The 22443-nt window shown below is 40.4% G+C and overlaps 1 protein-coding gene across 3 annotated transcripts in view; it reads left to right on the forward strand.

Moving 5' to 3' along the window:
• The window catches only part of ncanb (neurocan b), a 125139-nt gene that overhangs the window by 75423 nt on the left and 27273 nt on the right, over window positions 1-22443 (forward strand). Inside the window, exons 9-10 of one of the 3 annotated variants that reach the window (XM_053683363.1) lie at window positions 9458-9574; window positions 11982-12367. In XM_053683363.1, the coding sequence (XP_053539338.1) occupies window positions 9458-9574; window positions 11982-12229 (365 nt within the window). In that variant the 3' untranslated portion in view covers window positions 12230-12367. Of the gene's footprint in view, window positions 1-9457; window positions 9575-11981; window positions 12368-22443 lie in introns of those variants that run through there. The other 2 variants (XM_017477320.3, XM_017477319.3) reach the window with 2 other exon arrangements.

Genomic DNA, 22443 nt, shown 5'->3' on the forward strand with positions numbered 1-22443 from the left:
ATTTATACGTTAATTTACTATTCCCTTGATTTATTTTTCCACATTTCATTTACACCTAAAATGTGGCTTGTTTGCTCCTCCTCCCTTGTGCAAGGAGATTGTGAGCAATATTAGCTGTAAAGGTTGTCCACGGATCCACACTTCGAAAATCTACCGGAAATACTAGACCATCCGAGTACCTTTGGGATACTCATTCACTAATTGGGAGTTAATTGGGAGCACAACTGTGGCTGTAAAAGAGTCTATTGTTAGAGATAGCTGCTGCATCCCAATTCACCCACTACCCCTCCTAAATATCCCAAATCATGAAGAAGAATAAGGAAGAATAAATATGTTGAAATACATATATCATTATTTTGAAAATGCAACTAAACACTGATTGTTGATTGGCATGTCATTCCTGTTGCAAGCTTACCTCCCCTTTTGAGATCAAGCCATCTCTCCATTTTTAAAAAAAATTTTTTTGGTCAGTGCATAGAACTTTCAGACTTTGTTTTTACATTCATTCTGATATGTCACCTAAATGCCTTTTTACATTCATTCTGATATGTCACCTAAATGCCTTTTTACGTTCATTCAGCTTAAGGTGCTCTGCAAAAACACTTAGTTGCTGCACCTAAGCCTTTCTATGTTAGGGAAAACCCTGAAGTTCTAAGAGCCTATGTTTGTTATTCTTCCCCTTTACTTAATAATCATGTCCTCCTGTGCAGTGATGCAAAAGGATGGTACAAAATGTAATACACTGCATCATAAGTAATGAGTGCTCACACTTATAGACCAGAAAGCCATTCAAGCTGATAGGAAAAATGGGATCTGTCTGTAGAGAGGAGCTTTTTTGGGGGTTTACCTGTGTGTAACAGTCTGATCAGTAAATAATGTTATATCCCCAGAGTAATAAACCACAGCCACACATCCATTTGTTGAGTAGATGGAGAATGTTAAGGTTAATGTTATGCAGCTAAATGAATGTGTTGCTGGAAGTTGCATTCAGTGATGGGTGGTACACTGAATACTTTTTTGCTGTCAGTTGAAATCACAGATTTAAGAAGAAAACAACAGCATAACTAGTGAATTGATATTATTTAAAGAGAACTGTGGATTTAATCATAAGACAAAAACGCGATGCAGAAAACATCTTGGTTACGCATGTTCCTGAGAAGGGAACGAGAGGTTGTATGACCTTAATGCTGTGGGAGCGCCTTCGCATGTGACCAGTATCTGAAGTCTGTGTAAAATCACACCAATTTATAGGCTTGCCGTGGTAAGGTGACGTAGGATTTCGAGCATTGCGTGACTATAAAATTATGCCTGTAAACCATGACATCAGCTTCTCTTTGTCTGAAGAGAAGACACATTCCCTTTCAAAGGGACCTCAACGTTGCATGAACATAATGCTGTGGGAACTTCGTCATGCTGAGGATAAGGTCTGTGTCTGAGGCTCACTGCATGACACTCAAGCCCAGGATGGAATCCATGTCCAAACTGTAATACCAAATGAATGTGTGCGGTGAAGACCACCCCGCCACAGCACACACATCCTGTAAGAGTACCCCTTTAGATAAAGCCTTTGAGGAGGCGCCCCCGATCCCCCCTCCGTTAGAATGAGCCGTTATGCCCAGAGGCGTCATGAGACCACGCATGCCTCATAAGCAAGATTGCTTTGAGACAGCATCACCTCTACTGTCACTGCCGAAACAGACCAGCAACTGCTCTGACTTACACCACTGGCTGGAGCAGTAGGTGCAGTTTTTCTTGTTCTGGTATTAGGAACGGAGGAGGGCAGAAAGCCTGCAACATTACCGGCTGGGCAGCAGACGTAGGCACCTTAGGGACATAATCCCGCCTAGGATATAGGAAGATGTTGGATAATCCAGGGGCAAAACCAAAGCAGGAGGGGGCAACAGAGAGAGCTTGTAGATCTCCTACTTGCTTGAGAGATGTGCGCTATCTTTAGAGCTACCTTTAGAGTCAGAAGCTTCTCTGAGGCTGACTCTAAGGGCTCAAATGGGGTGCCTGACCGACCTTCCAGGACTACAGAAGGGTCCCAGAAACGTATGCATGGTTTGCAGATGGGCCTCAGCCGTCTGACACCACGCATAAACCTCGATGTTAGAGAATGGTGCCCCATCAGTGGGGGCATGACTGGCTGAAATGGCGGTCACATAGACCCTAATTGTAGAAGGAGCCAACCCCGCTGAGAAACATTCCTGTAAGAACTCCAGGACTGTAGCTATTGCGCAGTTTAATGGGTCTAACTGATGTTCCTCACATCACAATACAAAAAGTTGCCACTTGAACACATACAGTTTTCTCATGGATGGTGACTTAACATTTACCATGGTCTCTACAACCTCGGTTGAGAGACCAGAATGTATGAGCTGGTGCCCCTCAGGGGCCAGGCCCACAGTTTCCATAGTTCTGGCCATGGGTGATAAATCAACCCTCTGACTTGAGACAATAGATCCCTGTAAACAGGACTCTCCCAGGAAGTGCCGTCCAGCAGAGATATTATCTCAGAGAACCATATTCAAGCTGGCCAATAAGGTGCTACTAGCAGCAAACATAGACGGTCTTGGCGAACTCTCACTAGAACTTGTTGGAGCAGAACGATCGGGGGAAAGGCATACAGACGTGACCTCGGCCACGTGTGTACCATGGTGTCCAGCCCTAATGGTGCGGGAGGAGTGAGGGCGAACCACAGCGGGTAGTGTGTTGTGTCCTCAGAGGTGAACACATCCATTTCTGCCTGGCCGAACCTCCACCATATGGACTCCACCCCTTGTGGATGGAGCCTCCAATCCCCAGGCCTCGGCCCACGTCTCAATAGGATGTCTGCTTTCACATTCCAGCTGCCTGGAATGTACATTGCACTTACTGAAAAAAACTTTCCCTCTGCGCAGGGAAGAATTAGTTGAGCCTGCCTGAACAAGGGGCGTGAACGTAACCCTCCCTGCTGGTTGATATATGACACCACCATTGTATTGTTTGTCATAACTTACATATGGTGACCTCTCAACTGAGGAGGAAAGAATTTCAGTGCTAGGAATACGGAGCACATTTCTAGGTGCTTTATATATTTATATGCCACTCTAGATGAGGGCTGCTCCAGAGGCCATGAGCATCCAAGCACTTTGTGAAGGTGCAAGGTTATAAAGCTAGACCGAAGGGAAGTACTCGATATTGACACATGTTGCCTCCAAACGTAAACCTCAGGAACTTCCTGTGACTGGGCAATATTTCTATGTGGAAAAATGCGTCTTTTAGATCTATCATCACAAACCAATTGTCGAACTGAATCTGTGGAAAGATAAGTTTGAGTGTCAACATCTTGAACTTGTGTGTCAGAAGAGTTTGGTTTAGATGCCGCAGATCTAAAATTGGCCGCATACTCCCGTCTTTCTTGCAGGTCAGGAAATAATTGCCGTAAAAACCTCCCTCCCTCAGACAAAGAGGTATATGTTCTATTGCCCCTTTGCCCAAGAGAGATCTTACTTCCTGCACCAACCAGGGGGTTGCTCATTAAGCAAGTCTGCCTGATAGGCCTGCAACACTGCCATTGTATGCAGAGATCCACAAGCGAGACCGCTGCCACATAGGCTTTGCCAACCAATGCCGAGGTGGCCTTATATGGCTTAGATGGCAAAACTGGCCCCCTAATTTCGCTGTCATTGATGGAGAGAGGTAGCTCGCATGTGCCTCCTCCACCTTCAGCATAGCGAAATAACCATAATGTTTATACCCCAGGGAGACTGAATAATCCGACGACGTGGGGTATAAACACGGCTGGTGTACTGCTTTCCCCAGATGCGCTATATTTCGTGGTGCACTTCTGGAAAAAAAGAGGGGTTTTCTGCAGTGTGAGGGAGTTTTTATTTCACTGGGAAGGCAGCACTTGTTCAGCCTATCACGAGCCTCTTCCTCTTCCCTGGGCCAGTCTAATTTTAATTTCGAGCAGCTCTTTATAGGACTGAGAGCTGTTCTCTGATGATGCACTGGCTCCCCCCTCTGGCTCCTCGGAGTCGGAGAGGGTGGGTTGACTCTCCATACCAGAAGGAGAAGTCACTTTGTGAGCTCCAAAACCTGGTACCAGAGAGTCGGAGCCTGAGGAAAGAGCAAGAGATGGAGCAATTCTCATATCCAGTTCCTCCTCCAGATTCATACGGGACCCCCAGGATCTGAGCTGGCTGGCTGCCTCAGCAGCAGCTGGCCCAGAGCCCTGAGTTTCTGAAACCCATCTCCCTTTGGCTGAGAAGTGAGAGGGCCGTGTTGCTTCATTGTGAACCGTTCACAATGGGTGCAGTCAGCCCCCTCAAAGGCTGCTGCAGCCCCCTCAAAGGCTGCTGCAGCATGCTCCACTCCCATAGACTTCACTTTATTACTTCTGTAATAAAGTGAGAGCATGGAGTAACACACTCTCTGAATTCTGTCTGACTCATTCTGTTTCAACAGGATAGTGACAGAAGAGGGAATTTTTTATTATATATATATATATATATATATATATATATATATATATATATATATATATATATATATATATATAAAGCAGGAATAGAGAGAAAGTGAAGAGTTTTTGCAATGTTTGGTCACACACAGACAACAGACATGCAGCTTCGCTGAAGACAAAGAAGCTGATGACGTAGTTTACAGGCATTGTTTCTTAGTCACGCAGCGCGTGAAATGCCACACCACCTGACCACGGCAAGTCTTTAAATTGGTGTGATTTTACATAGACTTCAGATACCGGTAACGTGTGAAGCTCACGCGATGTTGAGTTTCCATTGAAAAGGAGCACCATTGTGACAGCTTCCTTTCTACTACATTCAATCTTTTTCCTTTATCACCTTCTTCTCAATTTTCCATCCTTATATGACACTATTTTCTCTTAACAACTAATCTGTGTCTGAAATGTGGGCTGTGGTTCAGTCATGGTTAATTTTATTTCATGGCATATAGTGAGCTAGTTTGTGTTTTAATTAATGGAATATTGATTATATGTGTATTTTACACATCATCCACTGCTTAGAGAACCAAACCCAATCTCATTTGTAAGCAGTAACTCATGACTAATTGTTTGAAAATTTAATCAATGTCTTATTTCTCTGCAGCATGCACCAAGCCCTGCTTAATGTTGAAAGCAATCTGTCCACTTACAGAATTATCCATTTGACAGGATTTTGAAAAAAAAAAAAAAACTCAAGTAGGCAATGAAGAGTTTATTTCATCATAACAATGATAGGAAGCCCTTGAACTCTACCACAGTGGTCATGCTCTGTGAAAGGAATGATTATGTGAGTGAAGGAGTGTGTGATCAGGTCTGGGAAAGACTCATTAAACTGGGTAGAGAGAACCTTCAGCTTGGCTAAGCCCTGCTCTTAGAATACAAATCTGCCAGCTGCCTTTTGAGGGAATATCGTTGCTGCCTTCATAAAAGCGCCTCTGTGTCACTAGCTGTCTGCTCATGTCTTAAATTTCTCTTATAATGATATTCTCATCCCCCAAAGAACAATCTGAAGATAAATGCCTAAACACCTTTTCCTGTGAAGATAGATTTTGTGACTGAGTCAAAGTGATTTACTGTGGAATGGTATATGATTGATTGATCAATATGACATGAGACTAATATATGCACATATTACCACACTGGCCCTAAAGCAATTCTGACTATTGTAATGAAAGTTACTATTTACAGAACCATTTCAGTGTTGGATAGAACCATTGCTAAATGCAAATAAATCTCTTTTAAAGAATCCCAAAAAAGTCTACAACAAACTTTTAAGAGTGAATCAAAATACCTTGTGTAGTGGGGAACCATCACGATTTAGTGATAAGTTTTTAGGACTATCATATCTTGACTTACACTCATTTGATTGGTTGCGCTATGTTCCTGTTTCTGCTAGTGGAGCAAAAATATGCAGACCATTTGGACATAATTGTGTCCAAAATGTCAGTTACTCAATATTAATTTCTTATTTATAGATCTGTTGCATAAAAGCAATAACATACTTGCAATCGCGCAGTTAAACTGAATATCAGCATGGTTGTAAATACCTACGGCCTAATAACGTGGATGGTGAGTGTACACTGATCAGCTATAACATTAATACACTTGCCTAATATTGTGTAGGTCCCCCTTGTGCTGCCAAAACAGTGATGACCCATTGAGACATGGACTTCACAAGACCTCTGAAGGTGTGCTGTGGTATCTGACACCAAGACGTTAGCAGCAGATCCTTTAAATCCTGCAAGCTACAAGGTGGAGCCCCCATGGATCAGACTTATTTGTCCAGAACATTCTACAGATGCTCGATCAGATTGAGATCTGGGGAATTTGAAGGCCATGTCAACACCTTGAACTCTTTGTCATGCTCCTCCCCATTCTTGAACAATTTTTGCAGTGTGTCAGGGTGCATTATCCTGCTTAAAGACGCCACTGCCATTATGGAATACTGTTGCCATGAAGGGGTGTTGCTTGGTCTGCAGCAATGTTTAGGTCAATGGTAGGTATCAAAGTAACATCCACTTGAATCCCAGGACCCAGCAGAACATAGCCCAGAACATCACATTCTCTCCGCCAACTTGCCTCCTTCCCATAGAGCACCCTGGTGCCACCTCTTCCCCAGGAAAGTGATGCACCCGGCCGTCCACTTGATGTAAAAGAAAACGTGATTCATCAGACCAGGCCACTTTTTCCATTGCTCCATGGTCCAGATCTGATGCTCATGTGCTCATTGTTGGTGCTTTAGGCGGTGGACAGGGGTCAGCATAGGCACTCTGACTGGTCTGCAGTCCCTGTACACTCAAGCCGCAATGTACTGCATGAACTGCGATCCAGCATGAACTTTTTCAGCAATTTGTGCTACAGTTGCACTTCTGTGGGATTGGAAGATCATCCAGAGGACCTGCTGTTTTGGAGATGCGCTGACCCTGTCATCTAGCCATCACAGTTTGTTCCTTGTCAAAGTCACCCAGATCTTTACACTTGCCCATTTTTCCTGCTTCCAACACACCGACTTTGAGACCTGATTGCACTTGCCCCCTACTACTGTATATCCCAACCCATGACAGGTACCAAGTGTAAGATAATCAATATTATTCACTTGACCTGTCAGTGGTTTTAATGTTAGGTATTTTCCAATTGATATTTTATACCAGCACACATTATTAATGCCAACCAAATTAGAGTGTATTGTTTGGGTTATTTTTATATATTGGTGCCATATGTTTAGTGTGTTGATGGTTGGCCTCGCTCCTGTCCTCATCAGACTCCCCCTGTCCACCCAGTCCATTACTGCACTGTCAGTCACCCTTGCCTTCAATGCCGGCTAATGGTGGTGGAAGGACACTGTGTTACACATTAGCACTCGGGCTTCTATATTTCACAACCAAAGGTTGGGCTCTGCAGCCAGAGAAACTATTACATGGGTCCAGAAGTCATAAAGCATAATACAAAGTTTTCCATGTTCTGGCAGCTTAAGCTCTCAGAGCTCTTTCTGTGTTTATTTATGATTGCATTTTAGTTTCTATTATAAATGTTACAAATCCATCTGCTTGATCACAGAATGCTTTCTGTTTGTTTTTTTTGTTCACTTGTTTTTCATAGTTCAATAGATTACCAATTAAAAAAAGATCAAGACGGTACACATATTTGCAGGAAAATTAACTCTTTACTGAATGAGCCTGAATGTCTTAGCTTTTGGCAAGATTCCACATGCTGTTCTTTCAGGTTTATGCTAGGATTTATCCTTCTGGCTGTATATCATTACATGAGACCAAAATTATAATAGAGGCTATGCAGTGTGTGATGTGGTCTGGGATACAAACGAAATACGCAACAGCACTTAATCAATTTTCCAGAACAAGCCCAGAGAGACAAAGAGAGACATCCAGTGGGCCAGACTTCTCGTAAAGTTTCCTCCTATTGTGATTGTAATTATGACATTTATTTTGTTAAGTCTCTCATTTATCGTTGACCCAAAAAACACATACAGTGTAGCAGGGGTTTCACAGAGATATAACTCATGAGAATACTTAAAAATTGCAGCATAAAAACAGTCGGCAGTGTGTGGCACCACAAGGCGATGAGTGGATAATTTATGAGAGCTGAGCACATCAGTGAAGTGGGAAGAGCTGGATCACATTGTCCTTCCCCAGGGAGCATCCATCATGATAAGCAGGGTGCCGACAACAAATTCATGCCAATCTGTCATTGTGCTGAAAGTCATGTGCCTGTACTCCCCTCCGTCATCCCTAGTAATGCCAGATAGAGAAAGCATGCATGGACCTGACAGACCTCTTCTGTAACTTTATTCTGGAAGGCTAGATCTTAGTTCTGCTGGTTATACCCAAGCTTATGACCTTTTATATTGAATACAAAACATCAAATGGCTATAATATCTACAAAGATTATGTTTGTTTGTTTTTTCTTTATATGGAAGCCAGCTGACACATGATATAATAGATCAGCTTTGTGTTTTGGGAAGGGCTTTATACCGAAACCCACAGCAATGAAAAATTATTAAAACATTAAAAATATATATATATATTAAGATGTCAGAAAGCATCACAATGAACGGAAGAAGGCAAAATTCTACCATGGCAGTGGATGTTGATAAACTTTGTGTACAACTGAGATGTTAAAAGCAATATCCATACATCCAGCCATTTTGTATACCACTTACCCTACAGGGTCGTGGGGAACCTGGAGCCTATCCCAGGGAGCATCGGGCACAAGGTGGGGTACACCCTGGACAGGGTGCCAATTCTTTGCAGGGCACAATCACGTACACATTCATACACTACGGACACTTTGGACATGCCAATCAGCCTACCATGCATGTCTTTGGACTGTGGGAGGAAACCGAAGTACCCGGAGGAAACCCCCACAGCGCGGGGAGAACATGCAAACTCCGCCCACACAGGGCAGCGACGGGAATCGAACCCCCAACCCTGGCGGTGTGAGGCGAACGTGCTGTGGACCACTAGACAGATACATACAGTGTCATTGTGTTACAACACTATTAGCTAGATAGCTATCTTTCAGCATGTCAGTGAGCTATAGCTACATTGCACAGCTTCATTGTATTTTCACACATGTGCCTTATTATTTAGTCAGACTGAGTTTCAACAACACAGCAAATTAAATGACTCGTCTTTGATGAGTGAGAGTGGTATCTTTGGTTATGGTGAGTGTTTTCAAATGGAGTTTATTTTTAAAACACCACCTACACTCTCCCAGGTGCATCTTTTGATGACATATAGGATTTAAAAATAAAAATCTGTCCATGAGAAAAACGTCTGTGCAAGGCAGATAGCAGCTTTTGCTAAGCAGTGATTTTAAGGCCAGGGAAATTAGGGGGAGCAAGGATTGGTCAGTTCCTGAAACTAATTCAGCATTTCAAACGTATTCACATTATTCTCTTAGTAATGTGATTTTTCCTTTGTTTCCGCTCTCCAGCAGAGGAGGAGCCTTGCCAGACAAACCCATGTCTGCATGGGGGCAGCTGCTTGAGGGAAGGCGAAGGGTACAGCTGCCTCTGCCCTCTGGGATTCTACGGAGAGAGCTGCGAGATCGGTGAGTGAACAAACGAGTGCACAGATCACAGCTCAAGGTCAAGGGTTGAGTGAAGGAAAAATAAAATATGAAGGAAGGTTGATTGGCAATCCTGCTCTGATGTTGCTGCTGAGCACTACTGATGCTGGTGATTACACAGATGACAGCAATGAAGACAATGAAGCAGTGCTACCTTGAGGGGATAATGTAGCATGTAGCTTATTTTGTCCTTTCTTCACTGTTGGCACACTTGTAATTTTCTTGTTAGATCACAGGAGATTGATTACAACAACAAGCTCAGTGTGTGGCAAAGCAAGTGAGGCCTCAAGTGGTTCACGAAGCTGTGAGAGTTAACAAATTTACATAAACGCTGTCCTTCTCATTCGGCAACTTTAGCTTCTTTTGGCTTAATGAAAATCATAAGCCCCAAAGTGTATACACTGTTGTATACAGCAGTGCTGTGTCTCTGTGATTAAGAACAGCTGTGTAGAGCATAGAAATGGTGGTGCAACCTGCACACACATCAGTGCTATACTCTGAAAGAGCAGAATTTACAGGTGCATCTCTCAAAAAATGAACATACCTTTCAGAAAGTCGACATTTCTGTATTATAAATTCTTTATTGTAATATTTTGACATACTGGATTTTTGATTTCCATGAGCTGTAAGCCGTAATCATCAAGATTGAAACAAAAAAAGACTTGAAATATTTCACTTTATGTGTAATGAATGTAGAATCTATGAAAGTTCCACTTTTTTTTAAATTAAATTATGGAATAAATGAACTTTTCCACGATATTCGAATTATTTGAGATGCACCTGTAGATCTATGGTAATCTCACAGCTGTCATTACTGAGACCTAGGACCTGGATTCAATCTAACAGGATTTACATCAGATGATATGTTCTAATGTCTCTTGTCACTTCATTGATGTAAACTCACTGAAAACCAATTTTTCACCTAGCACAAGTGCACAACTGAAGATAATATATTGATTATAAATATTGATACACAAGTCTTTTTTGTTTGTTTATGGTGCAATGTAAATGCACCATATATAACATTAAATTTACACATACATTAACATACACTAATTAACATACATTAATTCTTAAGATATACATTACTTCCTGACATACCATTAAACTGGAGCAGGAATTAAACACAAGCCTAAAGTTTGTCTGTGATCATACGGACTGGGTAAAACACTGAAATGGAAATAAGAACACATTTTTCTTCTGTAACATGGTGTGTTTCAGACTGAAACAGACAGAGCATTTACACTTCATGATGTCTGATGTTAGATTTTTCCTAACTCATACATGTGTGCTTATGTACTGAAAAGTTATAAGTTGTTTAGAGATATTGTATTTTGATGGAAGATTATGTAAATACGAGAATTTTGTGATTGATGCTGATGAGTTGTGCACAATATGACTAGGGATGTGAATTAGCAAGGTGAAACAAAAAGGTCCATTTTGATGTCATCTTTAATATGCTCTGGCAAAGAAGTTCCCTGAATTACAATGAGGAAGGGGAATGTTCTTTTCAATTTTATGCAAATAAAATGGTTACAGATAACTACTAACTTTCTCTTAAAACTTTCTCCAACCTTATACACTTATAAGGTTACACTTATAATATTTAATTTCTTAATTTGTGCAAATCCCTGCAAAATTGAGTGTTTACAGCAAGGGTAGAATATTCAGAAGCCCAAACGACGTATACGGACACATGGCATGTTATTGAAGCAGCTCACGTTCAGCAAATCCGTAAGTCCTGATAAAGGGCCACTCGTGATGTGTAATTGTGAACATGCTTTGAGGTCAGAGGTCAAAGCCGTGCTCCACCGTGTCAAAAGGCACCAAGGCTTCATTATCACGGGTCATGATTATCAATCCCTCAACACAGCAGTTGCACAATTAATGCTTGAATTATGTTAACTAACCAAGGGAGAAGGAACGCTCTATCTTTTAAACTGCATGTGTATCAATAGTTACTGTCATCTGTATTCTAACTGCTTCACAGTGCAAATTACTTTGTAAAAGGCTGAGTAGGGGCTCATTATTGATATCTATGGTTCAAATCACATCCTATTCACACACGCCATGTCTTTTGGTATCTCTAGGGTTCATTTCAGCTTTTAGCCTTAATTGTTAACGAATTAAAGAATGTGGTGTGTGCGTGTGTGTATTGGAGTTTCCACTAAAAAATCTTGGTGCCGGCCAAAGTGTCTGGGAATGATAAAGTTTAATGTACTGGAAAAAATCCTGTCAGCTAATTTTAGTGTTTCTTTTTCACTGTAACATTTTAGTATATGGTGGTCTAGCGTCAGCTGTGGATGGAGAGGAGGTGGGTCAAATCAGCAGGTGATTGTCACCTGTGTTGGTTTAGCCTGAATTTACGTGTGTGTGTCTGTGCTTTCAGTGGCTCCTGTAACGAGCGAGAGCGTGCGAGAGAGAGAGAGATACAGAGAGAGAGAGAGACAAAGAGACAGAAAGAGAGAAACAGAGAAAGAGAGAGAGACAAAGAGACAGAGAGAGACAAAGAGACAGAAAGAGAGAAACAGAGAAAGAGAGAGAGACAAAGAGACAGAAAGAGAGAAACAGAGAGAGAGAGACAAAGAGACAGTGAGAGACCAGCACAAAGACGTGTGTGTGCGTGTGTGTGGTTGAATGAGTTCTGAAAAGTGAAAATATAAAGAATAAATATAGAGAGAATAAAAAGGCCTTTTATGTTGTCCTCAGCCTTCCACCTCGTTATTCCCATCCCAGCCCAGATGTGTTACAGCGATATAATACTAACAACAAAACAATCAAATGAAACGGCAGTTGTGGAATTAGTGTCTAATAAAATAGACATTCAAAACAAAAACGTTAAACTGCAGTTTGCCACATATATTTTAATTTACAAAGAAAAATTAAAATAACAAATATTTCAATTTCCCCCACTAATTTGTTTATTTTTATTTTTATAACTATTTTCTGCGATTTTTCATGGCAAAGAAGCGCACTGCTGCCGAAGTGAAATAAAATGTGTCCAGCGTTTCTCTGCAGCCTGAGATGCACATCAGCCTGGTGATCTTCTCCTCCTGAAGGGGGCTAAATCAGAGCACACTTCAGAGGAAAATGTATTAAAAAATATTTGCACAGACAGAGACCTTATTTGGATGTACAATCGTGAACGTATTTTGTGATATGTGTGACATTTTGTCCAAATTTTTTTTGTTTGTTTTATTTTAACGGTCAATAACTGGTATTTACCAGCTAACAGTAACTCTGACATTTATATATATATATATATATATATATATATATATATATATATATATATATATATATATATGTATGTATGTATGTATATAAAATGTTGTTATTAAATATTTCCATTGGAATCTGTAATTAGCTCTTGCTGACTGTTGGTAGAGCTCTTTTGTGAGCATCTTTTTTGTGTAATATTAATTACTCATAATGGCAAGTAGGTTAATTGCATGTTAGCACAAAGGCCTGAACAGATTTGCTGTGACTTTACACTTGATCATTCTAGTCAGTTTATTTATGAACGAGATAGGGTTGAATTCAAATGAGCAATTCGACTCCTGTAATTTTATCCTACTTGCCTTTCTTTCATTCTTTCTTTTTTTTTTTTACAGTTAAAAAAGAAATAAATAAGCCGCACTATTCTCAGAGGACTTCCCTAAGTTTCCCTAAAGTATGCTCAGCGATTATTTGAGAAGAGGTGTTTAGGATTCCTACATAATGCATAGACTACATTACTACTAGGCAGCTGAAATATTTATGAGGTAATCAAAGAGTGTCCACAGGGACAGGACCTGTTTCTCCTGGGTCAGCCTGTCTGTAAAACAGTCAAATATTCTCGGATGGAATCTCATGAGCTAATAGGAATAAACAGTATAGGAATAAGAGCCCTCAATGGTGTGCTGTAGTTAAAGAATGGGCCATTAAAACTAACAGCGCTTCTTCCTCTCACTGCATTTGTTACTTCACAGAGAAAGCTACGTTAATCTGCGGTCACTGATTATTGAGCTTGGGTCAACAAATCAGCTTTGTTTGCGAGCAAGCTGAATTAAGTTACCTGAGGGTCACTGTGTTGTCCTGCTGAAGAATATCTGGAGAAATCAGTGCAAGCTTATTGGTGCTTAGAGACAATGGAAAAATAATCACAGATGTTGTCCATCAGTTTAACTGTGCCTTCAGGGGAAATGACAGGTGCTGATGCACAATCATTATGTAGTGGCCTGGGTCAGCTACAAGCCAGGGAAGGTTATTAGATGGTCTTGTTAATTTAGTTAACTGCATTCTCCAGTATATGGGGAGAACAGGTGGGTATGAGGGGTGGTTGAGGGAAAGTTGGTGAGGTCACCTTCAACATCTAGCATTCCCTCTCTCTCTTTTTTTCTCCCTTATCCTCTCTATTTGTCTTTCACACTGTCTAAATCTGGATCTCAAACCTAGAGAATCATCATTTTTTTGTTAATTAATTTGGGTATGTAATTAAAGGCAAATATTTGTGTAGCATATGTAAATTCAGATTTTCAGGTACTAATATTTGATCTGAATCAGTGCCATTATGCATTTTAGAAAATAACATTTTCTTTAGGATTCTTCAGAATTTTATTTAACAATCAATCCTGGCATGCATCTCCCCAAGGACTCTGCATCTGCATCTGCATCCTCTTCTAGAAAAAAACCCCATACGTTTAGATCATTTACCAAGGCTACTAAACTTAAATCACCAAAGCAGAAGTTTTAACTTGTAGCATTTGTAAGTAGTCGACCACTTAACTGTAGTCAACAACCATTACTGGAGATTATACAAAAGTTTAGACAAAATTCATCTGCCCTGCTGTCTATTTATATAGAAATGTGACCCTACACTGTAAAAATTGGCTGTAAATTTTACAGCAATTTATTGGCAACAGGGTAACTGTAAACATATTTACTGTAAAGTACTGTAATATCTTACGCAGTATAAAATAATATTAATAAAATAGATAATCCAGGACATTTGCTCATTAGGATGAGCAATTTAAAGAAAGTAACTTACAATTGAGGCAGGACACAACTGAGCTGAAGGGTCTTGTTCAAGGACCCAAATCATGGCAGTTTGTCAGTGGTGGGATTTGAACCCATGACTTTCTCATCTATAACACAGCAGGTTCAACTAGCTTACACTGATTGCAGCCTTTTAGTGCGAGTTCATTCAGTGGTAGAAGTGAGTGAATTAATATAAGCTAGTTGAGCATGTTGTGGTGGCCCAGTGGTTAAGGCTTTGAGTAATGGACAGAAGGTCATTGGTTCAAATTCCAGCAGCGCCAATCTACCATGGTTGGGTTTTGTTGTTTCTCATCAAAACAAAGCATTTCTCATCTCTCATATGCACTCAGCCCATTTACTAAGCTGGACAGCATTGCTTCTTTCACTGCATTTTCTCTTTTTTGCTGCAGAACTCTATTGCTTTTCTTATTGCAGCTTTTCTTCCCTGACGGCTTGTTGTTATTTTGCACAGAAGTTGAATGGAAATTGCTATATGCAGCACAGATGAGGTGAAAGCAGCCCTATGGCTCTCTGGTCTTTTTCTCTGGCAAAATTCATTTCATTGCATTCACCAGAGCACAGTATACGTCTTCCACCCCTAACCTCTCAGAACTCACAGATAAACTCACAAAATTAATTTATAGACAAGCAGCATAAGGAACAATACTCTTCTTTACACACTTCCAGATGAAGAACTGGCAATAAACCCATTCCCATTCTCATAACTGCATTTCCTAGGTTCTTTGCATAGGCACCAGTCCCTTAATTGCATTTGAATGATGCATGAAGGCTGCTCTATTAATAATTTTGTGCTGTAACCTATGGGCTCAAAATACCTTAGACTGTAAGTGAGGAATGCTGCTGCCATTAGAGCACTCTCAATCCTCTGATTCCAGATTTAGTGACACACACAGTTTTAGTGACACTATTAAAGGTCAGAAACAAGACCCCTTTGCTGTAGGATGAAAACACATCAGTAACTCCATCTCTTGAGTGTTCTGCCACTTCTTCAGGTGTGAAAGCACAGTGGTGGTGTAGATAAAGCAGTGTTCATCTCTGAAAATGCATGCTCAAACTGACCCCCGAAGTTTCCTGTACATGAGATCAAACTTCAAAAGATGTTAAATGTCATTTTTCCTGCTTTTTCATTTTCATTTTTCATTCATTCGTCTTCAGTCATTGGTTTATACTAGTTAGAGTATCTTTGGATTCAAAGCCTATCCTGAGAAACCTGAGCATGAAATGAAATCGTACAGGGCTCCATGCATACACATTCACACCCAGGGGCAATATAGGAGAGCTGATCCAACTACCAGCATGTTTTTGGGATTGAACAGGGACCCTGGAGCTGGATTGAACAGGGACCCTGGAGCTGGGGGATGTTAATGTTACCCACTGCACCACTGTGCCTCGATGCCATTAGACATATGTCACACTTTTCTTGGGTTGGGTCAGGAATGAGAGGAGAAGCAGGCTTGGGACAACTCAAAAAGGCTCTTTATTTTCCTTCATTATTACTTTTACTTTTCAGGTATTTTATTTCACTGTGCACATATACAGTATAGACACAGGCTCTGTGCTGCTCAGCTCTCTCTCTCTCTCTCTCTCGCTCTCTCTCTCAGCTCTCGTCTCACCCCTCTTTATCCTTGCCACCGCTCACTGAAACACAGAACACTTGTTGGCCGAATTCTACACAGGTGTGTAATTCTTACCACTCACGTTCTCCAGCTGTCACTCTTTTGAGCTGTATTATTCTACTCTCTAAATAACCATGATAACTATTAGATTATTATTATTAGATAAATAGCCTGGCTTTTAAAGGACAAGACCATCTGGTTTTATAATCCCTACACCCAGGAGTGAGTTTTATTCAAAATCGGTTGTCAAGCCCGAAAATGTTTTCTTGTTTCCTGTGTGCTTTCATACTTGTTCTGTTTGCTCTCAGCACAGCTTCCTAAATCACTTCAAATCTCTTATGGCATGGCATGCTGTGTGATCATACAGGATGTAGGACTGAACCCAGTGCCAAGATTTCTGTCCCCTATAAAACTTTGGCCCTTAAATAGTTTACAAACCCCCACCCCCCATATGCTTATCTCTGTTGTACCCTTTTTCACACATTCAAACATGCACATGCTGTTGAAGATAGCAATGAAAGTGAGCAAGCTTGACCTCACCCCACTGCACAGAGAACAGAGGGCTTGTCAGATCAGAGAAGCAACAGTTTGAGATGTTGTGACACGTCTGCTCATTAGGCTCTGCAACGCTCCCTGAGTTGTTGCACTAGCCCTGTCAACAGCATCCTGTGCCTGTCTGGCTTAAACCCACAATCATGGCTGCTCTAACCTCCAGAGCTGCTCTCTCTGTGTGAAGCCAGTGATTTCTTGGAAGCTGTCCAGCATTCGCCTTCAGCTTCCTGTATGAAGGGTAACACAACTGCATGACCAACTGTGAGAATTCCTAATTTACAGTCCTGAGGTCGCACTAGTTTTTCTGATGTGTTTATGTTTTTCGGAAATAGTTTAGCCAAAAATTTGTTCGCTTGTTTGCTTTTCACATGAGCGCAAACTCCATTGGAATGTTAGAGTTGCACTTAAGTCTGTATTTATGTTTGATATGTTACAGATATGTGCAATTTTGGTATTAACATGCATAATTCAATTCTGAGTCAGTGATTACAATCAGCCTGCAATAATTATTAATAGCCCAGTACACGCCCCCAATATGTGATATGCAATGAGACAAAAGCATAACACAGTAGATCACCCCTGATGATCTCCTTAAAGGTGAGATACACCGCCTTAAGTACTGTAAATCACAACATGGCCTCTTGTTTGGTATCATGCCACTGCATAAATCTCTGTAAGTAACTGAATGGCTATTGATCAAATCCGTGTGATTCAAGAGTATCAATCTTTGACTAGGACAGTATCTGTCAGTTTTCTTAAGCACTGTAATATAATGGATTGTGATTGTACTTTTTTGTCGCTGTCACAGGGGGTGCAGATCTGTGGGGCTAACATGACACTTGTGGTTTTAATCCTGAACTTCAGGCCTGGCCTTTTTCCACCCAGTACGATGTAAGAATTCTCTTGGCATTTCCCAAGCCTTGTTTAATTAATCAAGCCACTGGAAGTGTTGGTATATAGTTCCCAGAGTCCTTAGTGCTCCATCTTACCTCAGCCTGAGCTTAAAGCCCGAGCAGGACAAGATTGAGGTAGGACGTTTTGTGGAGAATCAATATGTTTATGATTGTTTTTGTCATTACTCTGGAGTGATAGTTATTCTAAGTGCCTTGTTTACTGAGGAACACCAATTGCGTAGTTACATTTACAAAGAATTTGTTCTGAGCAAGACACAGCATATAATTTGTTTAGCTGGGAAAACCTCATTAAGTTTAAAAATGTTTGTTTAGTTCACAAGATTATGTATGGTTTAGCTCTCCCTTCCCCTGGCTGACTTTATTCATTTTTAATCTGATGAAAACAGAGTAACTAGAGGTACAGCTAGGGCCGATTGTATAATTCCACGCAGGAAAACTTCTTTTAGCCAGGCTGTCTTTTCCTTCAGAGCTACCACAATCAATTAGACAATGTTTATCTTTCAACTCATTTAAATATAATCATAAGAAATGGCTTCTTCACAATCAATAATGTCAACACTGATTTTAACCCATATCAATACTTTATCTATGTCTTTTTTTTTTATTATTTACTTATTGTATAACATATGTGCTGTCTAGCTGTATTACAGTGTTGTTTATAATTTCTGGTTGTATTATTATTGTTTTATGCCTAATAACATGTGGCACTGGGGGACTACCAATGAAAATGAGCCTTCAGGCTAACTTGGGTACATTTACATTCATGAATGTTGATTAATATAAACTGTCCTTTTTTGAAATAAATAAATAAACATAAGACGAATCAGGGCTAAGCGCTTGTCGCCTCTCTCACACGTCCCTCTCTCCCTGTGACAGTCCTGATCCCAGCTACAATTCACAGCCAATTTTATTGAAAAACCTATTCTCAGCTTGCCAAGGCAATTACACTGAAGGCAATCAGCATCAACGGGTCACACAAGCCATTTTGAAAGACACCAATTTGTCCTTCTAAAGCAAAATAATAAATGCTAAATAAAAGAAATACTGCGTCAGGATTCAGAGCATTCCCAGAACACTATCATTTCTGACAAATCATTCTGACCTGAGTGAAATTATTAGTATGTTTACAGCATTCTGTGTGACTCTTCATGAGCACATGCTGTGTGTGCAGTTCTACAAATGCAGCAGGAATTCTGAAAATCCAAAGTATTCACAAAAAGTTTCAGTAGTCAGCAGTGGTTCTAAGGTCTCTTATAAAAATTGGAATAGAACATAAATGTTCTGATGAAAAGCGAGTATTTTTGCTGTCCTACTCTTTTCTAAAGGGGTGCAAAAGAGGTTGGGTTGTTTTCTGAGAGGTCCTGAGAAGACCTTTTGTGAGTCAGTGCACCAAATCAGCATTAGGTCATGTGGTCGACACTGTTGCCTGTGTTATAAGAAGAACAAGAAGAGCTGCTCTTTGATAGCTTTCAGTAATGGTACGAGAGGGCTGACAGCCAAGAGAAGACTGCAGACAGCCACTGCATAGCAAGTGAGCTCTGCCTGCCTCTGTCAGGAGCGTTTACATTTTTAATCATCAGTGTTTGAACCCAGCAGCACTGGCTGATAGAATGTAATCCCAGGGAGCTTTCTGCGTTCTTTCAAAGAAAGTCTTTTGGTGATCATATTGATCTATTATTTTTTTCCTCTCACATTTTTAGTGCTTTATTAGATCCCACCGAGTGGACACCAAGCCCAGAAGAAATCGTGCATGCAGCCATGTTGGTGAAATTGCTGATTGCATTTGAGGTCTCATTTATTAGAAATGGGGTGCTGTTTACATTTTATTTGGCTGCTCATTTACAAATGCCTTGGCAGCCAGTGAAATTGAAAGGATAAATCTGAAGAGCGTGAAATGAAAGATCCAACTTCAGGCCCTAAGATCTGCATGAGGCACTGAGAAATGTGCCCCTGCCTGGAAAGTTGATGTCAGGCTGCAGCCCTTTGGGATGTGGTTCAGTGTCCAAGGCTGCTTTTACATATTTCTCTTATGCAGAGCCTTCAGATGTTTTCAGCCCAATCAATAACTCGATTTTTCTGGAGCTGTTGCTACTTGCAGCTGATGTAAAGGACACGTGTTTTTTCTAGATATACAACCAGAAGTGCTTCTCCCGCTGTAGGATGCGATGCTTCATGTCTTAGTCAGCTTTTGTTTCCAGCAGACCCCTTTTTGGAACAGCTTGTAGTGATGCTGGCGAAGCGATGCAAAAGTGATGGGCTGTGCATCCTCATCAGTTTTTGTTAATTACTCTGTCTGCTTTTTAGTAATTATAGATTGTTTTCTTCAAACAAAAAGTCAAAGCTCACTTGAATTTCATACCCTAGTACCAAAATTAAGACTATTCCTCCAGGATACTATATTAAATGAGACATTGTTAGCTATTAAACGGCAACTGGTAAGGTATGTATTAAATGTCAGGGGGCAGTAGATAAGCCAAACTGAGCGAGAAAATAGTGAACACACTTTATACTGGGAGTAATAAAACATGAAAAAGTGCAAATAGCTCATTGGAGACAGGTTGAGATGACTGAAGGCTTGAGGAAAGAAACTGTCCTTTAGCTGGCTGTTACTTGACTGAAAACTCCAGTATTATTTGCTGGATGGCAGCTGGGTGAAGAGGTCTGGGCTGGGGTGCACAGGGTCACTGATGATACTGCGATCCTTCCTCTTACAGCATTTCTTATAGACGTTGGAGCTGAGTGGGGGCAGTGACCCGATGATGTGATGGGCTGATTTCATTACCCTCTGCAGTGCTTTGCAGTCTGATATGGTGTAGCTGCCATACCAAACCATGAAACTGTCAGTGAAACGGCTCAAGAAAGTGGCTCTAGTTAAATGTGAGTGGTTTGGGAGGATAGCTATGGAGAAATTGTTGCACACAATTGCTTCTTTATCACTAGGCAGGTAGTGACTTTAAGCTAGAATAAGTTTCTTAGAGCTATTTCCTCAATACGTGTCAACGAACTAATAGACAGCATGTCTGTCTGCTTTCTTCAAAACTGACAATCAGTTCTTTGTTTTTGTCAAAACTCTGGGAGATGTTGCTGCACCAGGCACCAGACAGGTTATCTTGTTCCCACAAGCTAATTCATCCTGATAGAATGTCATCCACACAGCAGCAATGCCATCAGCAACTTGGTGACAGTGTTGGTGCTTTGCATGACCTCATAGTCATGGTAAAGTAGTGGCTAAAGATGAACATCATGAGTTCTGAAGGATGACACACAGAGATATGGAAATGTATCCAGAGGCATGCATAGTGAGTATTTTTTTAAGTGCACTAAATTTAGTGAGGCATCTTGATTTATAGTATTTTATCATGTCATATTCTTGGCAGTCCACTATTTAGAAAGTTTCAAATTGGATGAAACCTTCACTATTCTATGCCATAAGTACACCTCGTAGATACTGATACACATTTAGGTATATGTATATGTACAGATAGATGAAAATATACACCCTGTGCACTGTGACAATGGTCTTTCTCCAAGCCGTGCTATTATCTTCTTTGGTAAGGTTGGAGTGGCAGTGATCTTTACTTAGAAAGCCCAGGCCTTCATACCATAGAAATTTCCATGCATTCTCTCTTGCACCATTTAATTTTGAGATCATTTTTAAAGCTGCTGGATATAAGATTTGTAAAACTTTGTAACGTGGGTTGTGCTGCATTGTTCTCTGCCACTCAGATTAATCTCACAGCTGTGAGCACACACTCAGAGAGAATTTAGGGCTTTGAAATATTTAATGTTCTTTATTACTTACCATTTGTTCTTATGATTGAATCATGATTTTCCAGTTTCACTAAAGTGCATTAAATCTTCAGTGTTCCCTATAATTACTGTACATATAATTGATTCAGAATGCAGGTGCAAACTGAAATCATATAGCCGTCCTAACCACAACGTAGTCTAGGTGAAACTGTACAGTGGTGCTTGAAAGTTTGTGAAATTTCTATATTTCCTAAAACATCAGATTTTCACACAAGTCCTAAAAGTAGACAAAGAGATTCCAATTAAACAAATGAGACAAAATATCATTTATTAATTTATCATTTATTTATTAAGGAAAATGATCCAATATTACATATCTGTGAGTGACAAAAATATGTGAACCTCTAGGATTAGCAGTTTTATTTTAAGGTGAAATTAGAGTCAGGTTCAATGATAACAATCAGGTGTGAGTGAGCACCACTGTTCAACAGAGTTGAAGCTGTTCAGTACTGAGAAATGAAACAAAATCCCTCTAAGCCGATGTGCAGGACTGATCAACAGTTACTGGATATGTTTAGTTGCAGTTATTGTTGCACAAGGGGTCACACCAGATACTGAAAGCAAAGGTTCACAAACTTTTGCCACTCATAGATATGTAACATTGGGTCATTTTCTTCAATAAATAAATGACCGAGTATAATATTTTTGTCTCATTTGTTTAATTGTGTTATCTTGATCTACTTTTTGGACTTGTGTGAAAATGATGTTTTATTTCATAGTTATGCAGAAATATAACTATTAATCTATTAAAATTCTGTAGACAATTCAAAAACTTTCAAGCAGCACTTGTAAATATAAGCACATGTTGCTGTAAGAAATCATGACTGCCATGCGAGAGTAAAAATGCTGGACTAATTGCTTGAGTGCTGCTTAAAACAGCCAGCGTTCAAAGTGCCGTCTCAAATTTGATTTGACTTAC

Source organism: Ictalurus punctatus, chromosome 10 (assembly GCF_001660625.3).
Source record: "Ictalurus punctatus breed USDA103 chromosome 10, Coco_2.0, whole genome shotgun sequence".
NCBI lineage: Eukaryota > Metazoa > Chordata > Actinopteri > Siluriformes > Ictaluridae > Ictalurus > Ictalurus punctatus.